This window comes from Contarinia nasturtii, unplaced genomic scaffold (genome assembly GCF_009176525.2).
Source record: "Contarinia nasturtii isolate CC-2019 unplaced genomic scaffold, AAFC_CNas_1.1 Cnas_scaffold_993, whole genome shotgun sequence".
Lineage (NCBI taxonomy): Eukaryota > Metazoa > Arthropoda > Insecta > Diptera > Cecidomyiidae > Contarinia > Contarinia nasturtii.
The window spans coordinates 2,240,743-2,254,969 of record NW_022198340.1 but is presented as its reverse complement, the minus strand read 5'-3'; the positions used below and the strand labels follow the sequence as shown (position 1 = coordinate 2,254,969).

At 35.4% G+C, this 14,227-nt stretch overlaps 1 protein-coding gene across 1 annotated transcript; it reads right to left on the bottom strand.

Moving 5' to 3' along the window:
- Positions 1-8,480: 8,480 nt before the first annotated feature.
- LOC116343459 (zinc finger protein 236-like) lies at positions 8,481-13,923 on the bottom strand. Its single transcript, XM_031771509.1, has 4 exons — positions 13,012-13,923; positions 12,780-12,786; positions 10,676-10,919; positions 8,481-9,841 (listed from the first exon to the last, which is right to left on the bottom strand). The coding sequence occupies exons 1-4, from the start codon at positions 13,806-13,808 to the stop codon at positions 8,823-8,825; spliced, it is 2,067 nt and encodes a 688-aa protein (XP_031627369.1). The 5' UTR covers positions 13,809-13,923; the 3' UTR covers positions 8,481-8,822.
- Positions 13,924-14,227: the final 304 nt, after the last annotated feature.

Sequence of the window (14,227 nt, the reverse complement as noted above, 5' to 3'; positions counted from 1 at the left end):
GAGAATTCACATAATTAAAGCGCAATCAGACTGAAAATGTTACACCGAAAATGTTACGCATTTTTTTTGCTTCTTATCTCGGTTACGAACGCAATGAATCGATTTACTAAAAAAAAACGTTTCGAACTCGGCTTGATTCGTATCAAACTCGTTTTATTCGTTTCACATGTTCATTTAGTAAAAGTTATGGCAATAGCGCCAATTTGTCGAAAAGTGTGTCCAAATAGATAATTATTAAGCGAAACTTCCTCACCCGTTCGGGTTCACTCAATTCGACATTAGCTTAAACATACACTCATGAAGCCATGTTCTTGTGGCCAGAAAACGACAAAGATTTTACACAATTCATTCCGTCAAAATGAGCGAATGTGTGCGCGCGCGCTCGTTCGCGGTCCACAATAATAATGAGAAAAATGCATAGGCAAATAAAATGCAACGCGCACCGCATGCAAGGCCTAATAATAAAAGAGAGAATTTAGAAGTCAGTGCTTGCGAAATTGTGTCTACAGGCGTTTTTGTGCCTCGGTTGTGTTGTGTGCTTTTTTTTCGTTACTTCTTAAATGCACGTTGGCTTGCCTGAATTGTTTCTTTTTTTTATTGCAGGTCACAGGTCATAAATACAAGACTGCACATTTATTCCACGCTCTGGTCGCGCTTGCTGAATGTTTCACAAGAATTGTCTGTGTGCAAAGCGCACACTCAATGAAATCTCTTTTTTGTTGGTTTCGGTACAGAGATCGACCAATACAAGGTGCCCATTTAAGCCGATAGCAAAACACTGACAAACCAAACATTTTCACATTGTTTTCATTGTAGCGTATTGCAATGAGACACCCTATTCATTTTTATTACATTGCGGCATTAAAACTGCATTGTGTGCGCTGCTCTTTTTTTCATTTTTGTGCGGGTGTTCGATTTATGTTTGGTTAAATGAACGCGCTGTTTAAATCCGTGGGAAATGACGTGTGCCCGCAAGCGTGTGCCGACCAATAAGCATCACCAGTCAAGTAAAGTACAATGAAAAAAAAATGGAAAAAGTCACAAAGAAAAACAACAGCACACAATATACAAAAACAATGTGAACAAATCTTATAATTTAAACATATCAAAAATGTACTTGTGCTTTTCTGCCTTTGCAATATCGTTTTGGCGAATGTGGTTGTCTGTGTTCTTTTCTCTTGTTGTTCAGTGCATTTCACTTAATTTTCTTCTTTTGCTGAGTTCTTTTGTTGATGGAACATGTACTGTTTGAAATGAAAACTTGCTGCAACGACTGATTATTCATGTGTTTTTACAAGAATTTGGAATTTTAAAATTGTATTGGTTTTGCCGATGAATTGTCACAAAATGTCAATTTCAGTCCGTTCATCCGTGATATGAGTTCTAATTAATATTTTGTTTTCAACGAAAGATGGTATCTCATTGACGGAGTCCCTTAATTTGAGTATTCGATCGCTTGTTCTTGTCAATCGATGCAAAATCAATCGGCGACCCAAAATGTATCAACGATTGAAATAAACTTTGATATTCATCAATGTCAATATCGGCTGTTATACACGGTGCACATTCTACCTACAGCAATTCATTTTATCGCTGATTTTGAATGATGATCATTTTTATCCGAATTGACTGTTCTCATATATGAACTACGATTTATTAAAACGGAATTAAAAGATAGAGATCGCGTGTCGTTTTCATATGCAATTGTGACTACAAAACTCGAAGACGATTCGCAACATCGTCCGATATTATTGTTATTTTGCATGTTTTGTATGAGACATTGTTTCCGCTTGATAAAATTAAAAATATAAGGAAATTAAAACATTTCGATTCTCTCCCATAAATTTTAGAAAATGAAGAGAGGAAAAAATGAATCAAAACTTTGAACACACACCACGGCGAAAAAAAATATCCACCGACGAAATTAAGTTCTGTCTTTCAAAATGTTTACAATACACAATGAGCGGAAGGGAAAAAGAGTTCACAAGTTCATTCATTCAAGAAAGTGATTGCGAATTCGATGCGATTGAAAAAAAAAACACAGAGCACAACGGGAAAAAAACGAGTGAGCGAGAAGAATGTGCCGGTTCCTTTCAAGATTTGCCCCGTCTATACCATTCGAAGTTGGTCTTTTCGAGACACAAAACACTTGCTTTGCCGCCTCGATTTATTAATATCCATAACACTGAATATGTGCGTGCGTGCAAGCGCGCCCGCGCACCCATTCACTCGCTTGCATCCAAACGAACACACAAACTCAACAATAAACACTAGTACAATATACTTATCGTCTCCTTTTGTCTCTACGCGACCAAACAATTTTCTAGAGATGATTGTTTTGCTCGCTGTACCAGCGAGATGTGAACAATATCTGACAAAAACTATTATTCATCACTAATCTGTTGGAAAAGGAGTGCAATAAATTTACAGGTTTGTTTTATGGTCTACTTAAATATTGCTAATAAATATGAATTACGACAATGTTCGCGTTTGAGCTCCTTTTACTTACTCTTGGGCCATAGAATTTGATCGGCGCCAACATTAAAGTTATCGATTTCAATGGCCACATATACAAAATGGCTGTGAGCAATGTTGGCAATTCATGTGGAGCGGCAGGACTTTTTGCGGCTGATCAAAATAGAAAGAGCTGGAATTGAATGTGAATTAATTTTCCTGTCACATTTATGAAATAATAGTTGTTTGATACACAAACACACACACATGAGAAAAAAAACTTTTAAAATTCGCCATAAAACAACCGAATTGTTTTGAATTATGATTGCGTCTTATTTTGTTGCATATACAAATGGATTTCATTGCCATTTCTTCAAAGAAACAAACATAAACGAATTTCATGAAACTGAAACTGTCTCTCGCAGCTCTTTTCACATTCAATGGAAACATGCATCGAAATTGAAATGCAATTTGCGTTAAATAGTTGCAAAATAAGAACATCATCATCCAGACATTTTTATGGCTCAGTTCTCAGACTGTTCACTAAATCAAAGGATTCCGCAGCCAACAATTCCTATTGCCAACACCATGTTCAATGGTGTATTTAGTACGAAAGAGTAAAAAAAAAGCGTCGAGATTCCGCGTGTAGTTCTGGAAATGAAGTTCTTTTAAAAGAGTGCCATTGAAAACGTTCCGAAAATCAAAGAGTACATATTTCAATACACGAGTCGTTTGTGTTTTTTTTTTACTTCGTACATTATGCTTATTTGTTCATTAGCCGAGAGAGTGTGTGTGCGCGCAAATGGCTATTGTGTGGTTTGGCATGGACGGGCGCGCGTTGCAAAGCAAATGATAATGATAAGTTATTTTAAAAGTTTAATAATAATTTTGTACGCATATATATTTTATGAAATACTTAACACTAAACAATTGGAAAAGTATGAGCTGTTTTGTTATCTTCTTAACAAGGTTGTACAAATGCGCATTTTTAACGAAACCGAAAGTTTAAATGATCGCTGATGTAATGTGAGCACCGCGGCACTGATCATGGTAATATAATTTGTGATAAATGGACATGTAATGTTTGAACAAAGTAATACATCTTCGCTAAATCACGTTTGTTATCGATGTGATGGTGGTGGTGGTGGTGCTTGGTTCTTTTTTTCGCTTAAAAAATCGACAAAACTCAATTATATGAAGGTAGCACACAATTCCGAAAGGATATTTTTCGGTATACATTTCCTGATGTCCGACTCAGTTGTTTTTATGGTTCGATGTATGTGTGTGTGTGTGTGTGTGTGTGTGTTGGTGTGCGTGTGCGAGTGTTTGCATTGTAAAATGTGCCGCACTAAATCACACGCAGATGCAAGTTCAATATATTCTTTGAAGTTTGAATAAACATCGGTATAATCTGTCCGTCCACACCAATTCCATGCGAAACAAAGTGACGACGGCAAAGACACACAATTTAAACGCCACATTGATATGAACGGTTTTTCCTTCTCGTCTCTTCCTCTTCTTCTTCAATATGTTTTTCGCTTAATTAAACTGTGAAGTTTATGTACGAAATAACTTTATGATTATAATTTAGCCAGCAGAAAGGAAATCGTTTTCAACGCAAGAAAATTTTCTCTTGCACTACTGTGGGAAGATTATCTTCGACACACCGTCAAAAAACCACAAAGTTATAGTGGCAACAATAAAGTAGCTATAAAAAAAAAATTGTGTTGTGCAAGGAACTCTTGAAACGGAGACAAAGAGAGAAATAACAAAAAAAATTCTAGCTCAATAGAGCGACTCAATGGTTTTAAGATCTATAGTCGAACATATATCATTAAGGATAAATAGTTAATCAGAAATATCATATATTTAGAGATTAATAATAACATAGGTTTAGAATGATTTTTATTTCTATCTAAATATTCTAAAACATTAAGGAGTGAACCAAAAAAAAAATGCTCATAATCGGCCACAACAAATAACAATGATAGTTTGGTAGCGGTAATCGTGTCGATTGTGGTTGAATGAGAGATTCGAAATTGGTGAGAGACCCCAAATAGCAGCAACAACCAAAAAAAAAAGTCCGAGGCAGCAATACCTGCATTTCAGTAATATATTTAATGTGATATTTTGACCTCTTTTGATTTTTCCAAGATGTTATTATTGAATACCTATATTTAAGGCGGAGGTAGACATTGAGAGATGTTGCTTATGATATTTTTCGAGAGTTGTTGCATTTTTTTCTCCTTTCGCTTGATTGTTTGGAACATTACTCGATTGATGTTGTCCGGGCCAACGAATGTGTTCAGCAATCTCTCACTCATTAGGTCGTTAAAACTACAAAGAAACAAAAGTTTCTTTAAATTCAAGCACTTTTTTGTTCCAACATTTTATCTGGTGAACGTTTGATCACCACTGCCAAATCTATAATTATGAAGATTATTTTTTGTTTTCGATCCATAAGTTTGTGGTCGCTTAGCTACCGAAGTCATATTTGAATAGAATATTTTTCATTTTTTTTTCTCTATCTTTTGAGATTATATATTGGTTTTCGGCTCGGGACCAAATCAACGCTGAACACATTCCGGCGTTGATTTTCCACATTCGATTCAGGCAGAAAGAGAGAAGCCCAACGAATTGATTTAATTGGCTTCTGTAGATGAATCTCAACCAATTTTATACAGCAGGTCAACGATATTTCGAAATTTGGGTGTTTTTGTGCAACAAAAAAAAAAAAAAAAAACAAATCTAATGGATATCAGCGGTTGCATCTTTTATATATATATATTTGGCAGATATTCTTGCGGCTGTACATTTCGATGCCACAAGTTTTATGGTCGGTAAAATGGCCATTTCGCTTAATAACTTTGAATGATTTTCGCACTTCACATTTATTTAGGACGAGCAAAAGGAATGAAAAAGGTTACCTCTATTTTTGCATCAATATATTATGACTCTTATGGTTTGATCCCAAACGTTTAGGCCGGTACGATTGTTTCACTCCATTTGACAAGTGTATATGATTGCTGTTTTCAGCATTTTTGAATTACATTTAAAATGAATAAAAAAAAATGAAACTCGATTTCCTTTTGCAGAGCGGATAACATGTTTCTATTCATATTTAAAGAATTTTTTATATGAAATTTTCACCACGTTGGTGTCTGAATCAAATGTCTTGGAAAAGGATGTACGTACAGCAATGCTGGTGTATGATCGGCACGCAAATATGTCGGTTATGGCAATCAATCAAGTCAACCTATAAATTTTATATGCATTTTTGTGTGCGCCAAGCGCCGAATTATCCATATGAAGAGTGAAAAAAAAATATTGTATTTCCTTTGAAAAACCACGCGGCAATTTATTGTTCGCGTAATTGTGAATGAATATAATCGGATCAGGAAAAACGAGCACCAAACGGAATTCATTGTGTGATTTATCGCAGTAAATCAAAGCCAGAGATTTTCGTTCAAAAGGAATTCCAACATAAATACATATGTGCACCGCGAGAAAGAGAGAGAGAGAGACTTAAGAATTGGCATGAGTTTGTGGTGTGATGCGCATACCGCAGAATGCAGTGCTATATCAAAATTGACGTTTTCGATTCAAAAGACAAATTATAATTTAAACTAGTTTAAATTGATCGAAATGCATCGTCATTGGTTTAAGTTGGTCGTAACGAGAGTCGAGAGAATTCACCGTGCTTTTTTCTTTCGACATTTGGAAATTATGATGCAGGTTTGATGCTATTCCATTTAATTAAGGCTTTTTAGGTTAAGACTCCAAAACCATCGATTAACTCCACGCAACGGCAATTCTCTCTCTTTCTCTCCCACTGTTTCAATCTCGTTCTGAATCGCGCATCAATGGTGTGACTTTGTTTTCATCGTACATTTCCTAAAATATTCTTCAGTCGCATAGCTATTATTAAGTATTTATATTAAAACGGTGATTTAAAGCAATTCAACGATTGATTATAGACATAAGTGAAAAAGGATAAAGTCAACAGTGCAATCAAAATAAAACCAAAAAGGTTGGCATCACTCAATTCGTTTAGTTCTTTTTTTTTTGTGGCCGTTGTTGTTTCAAGCACCGTAGACATAGATCGTCGTCGTAATACAGGTCGTTCTATTTTATTATTTTTTTTCGTTGTTTTTTTATTTTTGCTTGGTTGCGGTTCGTATGAACTTTACCGAAAATCGTGGTTATTCCAGTTTGGTAATCAGAATCGTTTTTAGATAGAATGATGTGTTATGTAGCATTGAGAAATGTTGAAAAGAAACGATTTTTTGGTCGTAATTACATAGTGAGTTAATTCGAAACAGAAAAAAAACTGTCCAATATTGTGATTGATAGTTTGGTTTGTCCGTTTTTCAGTGTTCAGCCGATTTGACTGAAATCGAGTCAAATTCATTCGGCTAAGCTTTCTATTTCCCTTTTCTCTCTCTCTATTTTTCTCTCTTTCCGCGGCTCGCGATGAGATTAAATCGAATTTCGTTGATTGGTGAATCCACACCAAACAAACCAAGTCAATGTGGCTCTCGATTTTCATGATTTGACTTTCGATTCAAATTGGCACACCAACGATTATATCTATTTGCACACAATCCAAGAACCAGATCACCGATTTCGTTGTTTTCCCAGCCAATTACGATGTTTGCCATATATAATACAATGTTTTGTTTCGCCATTTCGGAAACTCACAATCACTGCTGTAACCGCCCGTAATTGGTTCAATCAAGCAATCGATCTGTCAATCGTTAGCTGGCAATCAATGAATCCAAAACTACAATTAACCGACGAAAATTGCACTCGCAAATATCACTTAAGCTGATCAATTTGCATTCGGATACACAAAAAGGCACACAAGTAATTGCTATGCTGCGCAAGAGAGTACATTGTTGTTTGCTATAATATCTTGAAATCAATGGAAAAAAGGCGAAGAGCGAAAACATTGGAAATAGATATAACACAACTGAATATAAAAAAGCAAGATAATTCCAAGTAAATTTGAAAGGAGAAAATTTATTATTCATTTTTTTAATGTTTATGAAAGTATATTTTCGGGTGAAAGAGACACACATACACTTGAGGTGTCCATTTAATGTGTGCAACAAAATACGGTTGAATGAAATTCAAATGTTTATTTTTACACAACTATTTATCATAATTGTAGTATTCAATTTACACAGGTTACGATGAAAAGGTGAGCGATTTAATCATAGCTCGATCGAAAATAGGGTTCATTGAAAAACAATAAGACAAACTTAAAAATCAACAAAAGATGGCTATTAAAAAGCATTTTGATGGAACAACGATTGAAAGTGGCGAAGTTGAGACAACATAAAACGGTAATGACAATGCTTTGGAATAAGTTAGCAGCCATGTGTAAAGAAAGCACTTTATTGTTGAATTAAATACACTGAAATTATTTACAATAATTTTATGTGCAGTTGTATTTGATTCCGTAAGTGTACAATCGAATGCTGAAAAGCTGCAATCAACAATAATATTCATTCTATGATGTGAAATTAGTATTTAGTATAGTTGTGAGCGTGTATGATTGCCAAGACTTATTACGTTTCAGCTTCTAGCAAGTAATAAATTGATAGTGGCCAAATTAAAAGAAACCACTATACTCAAATCGAGCGCGTTGTTTGTATACAAATGGATAAATAATTGAAAAATAATTGATATTTTGCGATGTAATTGTATGGAGCACAAATCATATTTATGCATATTTGGACAATTCACCGTTTTAACTCGTTCCGCATTTACATGTTGAGTGACCCGGATCCACTTCAGAATCAATGTTGGCCACCCTTCAAACGAACCGTTGTAGAGAAAACAAATAGCTGCAAAGAAAAGAATCAACATACGCTCCAATGGCATGCTACAAAGTCCGTTTGTGAAGTGATTTAATCAAAACAAATGTGTGTATTTCGTATTTTTTGAATGTATGGTAACTCAGTTTATTCAATAATAAATATTTGATGTAATTTTTGTTTGTACATTTATGCGTTTTGGATACAATGAAATACGTCGGGACAATTGGAGAACTTTGAAACTAATTTACTAATATAGATTTATACATTTTTATTTATTTATAATAGATCTCGTTTTCTCTTAAACATACTAAAATTTTAAATTTATTTATTCTTTTAATTTTCTTCTTCATTTTCATTTATTTACAATACTTAATACGACATAGCGAATACGAAGAAACTAAAAAATTATCATAACAAATAATAGATATTGTTTGCTGTTTGTGTAATTTAATTCAAAATAAATTTGTATCAGTCTTCAGAATGTTTACCAGCTTTGGTTATCGGTTTGTGTTTTTTTGCTTTGAAACAATAGTAATACAAAGGTTAACGTTGCATTATTTCGTCTATTGTGAATCCTCTTTTTGGTTTTAGATTGCTGGTTGATGGTGTATCGGTGATGAGTTTCTGCGTTAAATCAAGCGCCGGATCGGCTGTTGGCCGTAGTGATTTTGTGTTTGGCATTGATTTAAGTGCGGCTTCTGTGTCGGCGTGTGTATGACGTTGCATGTGTGTTTTCAGCGCTGACCGTTGTGTGAATGTTTGCTGACAAACTGGACATTTGATGCCATTGTCTTCGGAGTGTGTTGCACGATGAACGGCCAGCGTTCGCGATTGACAGAAACCTTTGCCGCATTCCTTGCATTTGAATGGCTTGTCCTTTGAGTGAATGTATTTGTGATCACGTAAATGGTCTTGTCGTCTGAAGGCTTTGCCGCACAAATCACAGGGGAATGGCCGTTCATTGGTGTGTGTACGTTCGTGGATTTGTAAATTGTAACTTTTGCTGAATACTCGATTACAGAAACGGCAAATGAATTGTTTCTTCGGTCGTTTTCCATTTGGGCCGACCATCTTAACGGGACCCATTCGGATGGGTGCTTGTTGTGGCACACGTTGACCTGCACGGTGTCCCATTTGCTGTTGTTGTTGCTGCTGTTGATGGAACGCCACCTTACGAATCCATTGGTCCATCAAGGGGTTGGCAGAGTGATTTGGCATGACCGGATACAGTTGAGTGTAGCTTTGCATATTCAACGGCGACGATTGTGATTGTAACCACAAACGATGTTGTTGCTGATGGTGTGCATTTAAAGCGGACATCTGATGGTGCAATGGATTGAATGCTGCTGGTGGTACTTGACTTTCGTGTTCATGTTTTATTTGCATCATATGGTATTGGGATGTTTGTTGTCGGAACAGTTCCATTTCGTATAATTGTTGCTGACGGGCAATATCAGCCAATGTTGGTTTGTCTTCGATCGGTGTGTGTGGTGGTGTTAGCATTGGTGAAATACTTGAAGATCGCTCTTGTTTTAAATTTATTTCCAAAGCAGACGAAAAATCTATACGAAAAAGAAAAAAAAATTGAAAAAAAAATTAGTTAAAGTGGAAAAATACATGTGCCCATTGAAATGTAATTAAAATGACCACCCGAAAATCATTTCCGCAAAACTGATGTTTTTGAAAGAGAAATATGTGAATAGAAAACCCGTTGCACAAAATGAGACAAAAAATTTGGGAAACAGCATTTTTGTGTCATTGTTGTGTTCAAGGCGGTTGACATGTTTTGTGTTGTGTGTTTTGAATTTCAAAAATTCGTTCGAAATTTGTGTGTTTCTTTTCACTCGTGCACAAAAGCAACATACAGTGTGTGTGCAAGAATATGCAAAACCATTAAAAAAACTACATATTGAAAACGAAGAATAATATCGAGAAAAAGGACGTAGCCGCGTGTGGGTGACTTGTGCACAGCTTGAAACACAGCAGGCCGAATGATATACACGCATTTGTTACATTTACGGCATAAGTTCAGTTTTTTTAAATGCACACACAGATACGAACATACATACGTACACATTCGTCGCTTGCACATTGGCAAAATACTTATATATTTTTTCGAATGACGACAAAAACAAAAGACGAAACGATGCAATCTTTTATGGGTTTTTGTTCTTTGAGAAACAAAAAAAAAATCTTTAGAAAAAAAGACGGCGAGAAGAACAAGAGCATTTTCAAAGCAATTTACTTTCATTTGTTGAGTAAATAAAATTTGGTAAGCGTATTGTGCTTTTTTCATTTTTTGTGTCAAACGAATTCGATTCGCTTTGTTTTGCAAAAGGATCAAAAATAAAAAAAAAATGCCAACCACTAAAAACGGCATAGATCAAAACACACACCTGCTTGACTCCTGGTTTGAATATCGTCTACGCTTATTTCACTGCATGAAGAAGTTGACGACATTGTACAATGCTCCAAGAACTTTTTCACAAAACTTTGATCGCACTTTGAAACTAACGTTACGTTTCTGTTCCCTTTTTTTAAGTTAACTTGACGGAAAGAAACAACTTTTTTTTTATTTTGTACTGAATTAGACGAAGAAAAAAAATTCACTTTGAGAAGAAATTGGTGAAAATCTTTTGCTTTTTCTCAATTTTGATTTAAAAAGTACACTTTTCGTTGATGTGAAAATTCGAAGAGTTGAAAAAAATATATATAAATTGTATGGAAGAGAGGTGTTTGAGAGCGATGTGTTTGGTATCGATGTTTCTTGTTCCAGTGTAGGATAGAATTTGAAAAAAATTATTTTAATGATAGTTCGCTCTACTCTAGGTGCTTAGACGACTAATTGTCGATCCCAACTGATTTGCTACTAACGAAAATTGCTTCCAAAGAAGTCATGCACTGCCTCACGAAAATGTACGGCTGCCGAACCGACAAAAAAAAAGAAAAGAAAAAAAGAGAACTAACTAAAAACACACAAATACACACACGGTGTGAATTGTGCACGAAACGAACGCAACGAATGAATGTAGCGAAGAGAATGAATGTGAGATGAAAAGAGGGAAAGAAGGCAAAACAAGCAACAAGAAAACAAAGAGACACACACACATAGATTCATTGGTGGGGATTTGTCACCGCCTACTTATATGTCGGCTCATATTTTCGATTGGATGAATGATTGCTGTTGTTCACGTTCGAAACGGCACTCGGTTGGTTCGTGAACAATGTACAGGTTTAGAAGCAAGTGACGCGTGCTATAATTACTGCAACCAAACGTAACAATCAAAAAGAAAACAACAACCGTTGCTCTTCTTCATTTTTATTTGATTAACGTCTATATACTGAGCGTGAGATAGAGAGGGAGCGATAAAGAGAATCGAATGGCAAAGGGTGATGGAAAATCGAGGGGTCGAAATTTTATTTGTGCAAAGAATAAATAAATAGAGATAGAAAAAACTGTCAACAGCAATCAATTGGTGAATAGGAAGTGAATACTTTCGTCGGCAATTGCGTTGAAAGCCAACAATGTTTCCGTGTTGATTGGCTTTGTTTTGGGATTTAGGCAGGCCGAAAAACCTTTTCACATATGTCCAGGCTGGGAAATTGCGTTTTTTTTATAATCCGTGTTTTTAAGACCGTTTGGCATAGGTAAGGTTTTTATCATCAGGAACATGCGGCGAAAACTAGCCTCAAACATGATTATTTTTTCCGCATTAAGAAATAAAAATAAATCTATAAAAAAACATATGGTGCTCATGTGGTTCCAAATTTCACTGGACTAACTAACCAAAAGTATCTGGTCAACAAACAACGTTTTGTACAATTTCGACCGAATAATGAACCAAAGTTCAGGTAAGGAATGAAATGGTCGGTATTCTTTTAATAAGAGAAAATGCACGGCTGGAGAAAGCATTTAATATCATTTAACACACGAAAAAGAAAATGAACAATTTTTGATCGATGGCCCAATAATTATTGGAATGAAAGGAACAGTTTTTCTTTATGATATTTGTTGATTTATTTTAATTTTCCTATTGTTTCCGAAAACTGTTCAACATTTATTTATTTGTTAGTTAAAAAGTCATGAGCGAAGAGAAAACGGTAACTTTGTTCAATCCACCGAACATCAGGCACACAATTCACCAAACATTTTTACCGCTTTTAATTTGATGAGTTATTGTTTTGAAATTGAGTTCGGTTGCGTGCGGTTGCGTGCTCTGTTCGGCTACTCTATTTTGTGAAATAAGTAGTTCTATCTATTATTTGTGGCCATCGTCAAATTAATTTATGTACTTTTGATTTTGAAATGAACGTTACACGCCATGCAACGATTTGAAAGCATCGCTTTCAGGTAACATTTCCTTTTTTCACTTCGTTTCAACTTTCATTGGCAGGCGGCCTTTTTATTTAGTTATCATAAAACCTGCATAAAAAAATAGGCACTCACCTCATCCGGCAAAAAAATTACGAAAAATAAACAGAACATTTTCACATGTTAACCTTAAACCTACTTGAGCAAAGACTTTTGTTGATTGCGCAATTTATATTTGATCCAAAATGTTTCTTTTATTTCTATGTTATATTTACAATGCTTAACTCTACAACTACACAAAAAACTTAAAATGATTCTAATGGCATATATTAGTATGGATAGTTTGTTGTGTATTTCATTAAATAAATATATCAGTCTTCAGTTTTGCTTAAAACTATTGGTTTGAAAATTTATCGTTGCATTATTTCGTCTATTGTAAAACCTCGTTTCAGTTTTACGCTGCTATTTGATGGCGTTTCGGTTTCCATAATATTGTATACTAAATCAAGATCAGAAGCGGCTATTGTTTTCATCGATTTTGGTGCAGCTTCTGTGTCGGCATGTGTGCTACTTTGAATGTTCTCTATTGATTCCGATTGCTGTCTGAGAATTTGTTGGCAAGCTATGCCATTGTCTTCGGAGTGTGTTGCACGATGAACCGCCAGCGTTCGCGATTGGCAGAAACTTTTGCCACAATCGTTGCATTTGAATGGCTTGTCCTTCGAGTGAATGTGTTTGTGATCACGTAAATGGTCTTTTCTTCTGAAGGCTTTGCCACAAATATCGCACGGAAATGGTCTTTCATTGGTATGTGTTAGTTCATGGATTTTCAGGTTCCAAGTCTTGCTGAACTCACGATTACAGAAACGGCAAATGAATTGTTTCTTCGGTCGTTTTCCATTCGGGCCGACCATCTTAACGGGGCCCATTCGGATAGGTGCTTGTTGTGGCATACGGCGGTCGGCGTGATGTGCAATTTGCTGTTGTTGCTGCTGCTGATGGAACGCCACCTTACGAATCCATTGGTCCATCATACCAGAATGATTTGGCATTACAGGATATACGTGCGTGAAACTTTGCACATTCATTGGTGATTGCGCTTGTGATTGCAACCACAAATGATGTTGTTGCTGGTGATGCATACTTAGAGCAGACAATTGATGGTGTAATGGGTTGAATGCCACTGGTTGCAATGGTTGCTGTCTTAAAAGTTCCATTTTGTAGGGTGATATTGGTGATATTGGAAAATGTTGGTTTTTCTTTTAACGGCGATGGAGAAATACTTGAAGACCACTTTTTGATTCGATATTATTTACCAAGCAGACGAAAAATCTGTACAAAAGAAAAAAAAATTAGTTAGTTAGAGTGGAAATGCTAAATAGTTTTAAAACCCATTGTAGAAAGTGGGACAACAAAATGAAAAACAGTGAAGAAAAATATATGTTTTCTGTGCATCGTCAAATGTATTTATGTCGCACACCATTTTATAATAAACGTTTCTTTATTTCTATTTCAACTTTCATTAAGAACTTCAGTTTATCACAAAACAAGCAAATCTGTCACTTCATCAATAAAAAAATCCAGAAAACATTTGAGAAAAATAAATGAACACAATGATTTTCACGTGTGAAACGTA

Excerpts from the sequence above, each read along its gene's own strand:
- LOC116343459 (XM_031771509.1), bottom strand. The coding sequence starts at position 13,808 with ATGGAACTTTTAAGACAGCAACCATTGCAACCAGTGGCATTCAACCCA. Across the intron at positions 9,842-10,675 it reads TCAAACCAGGAGTCAAGCAG|ATTTTTCGTCTGCTTTGGAA; the intron begins GTGTGTGTTTTG and ends TTTTTCGTATAG.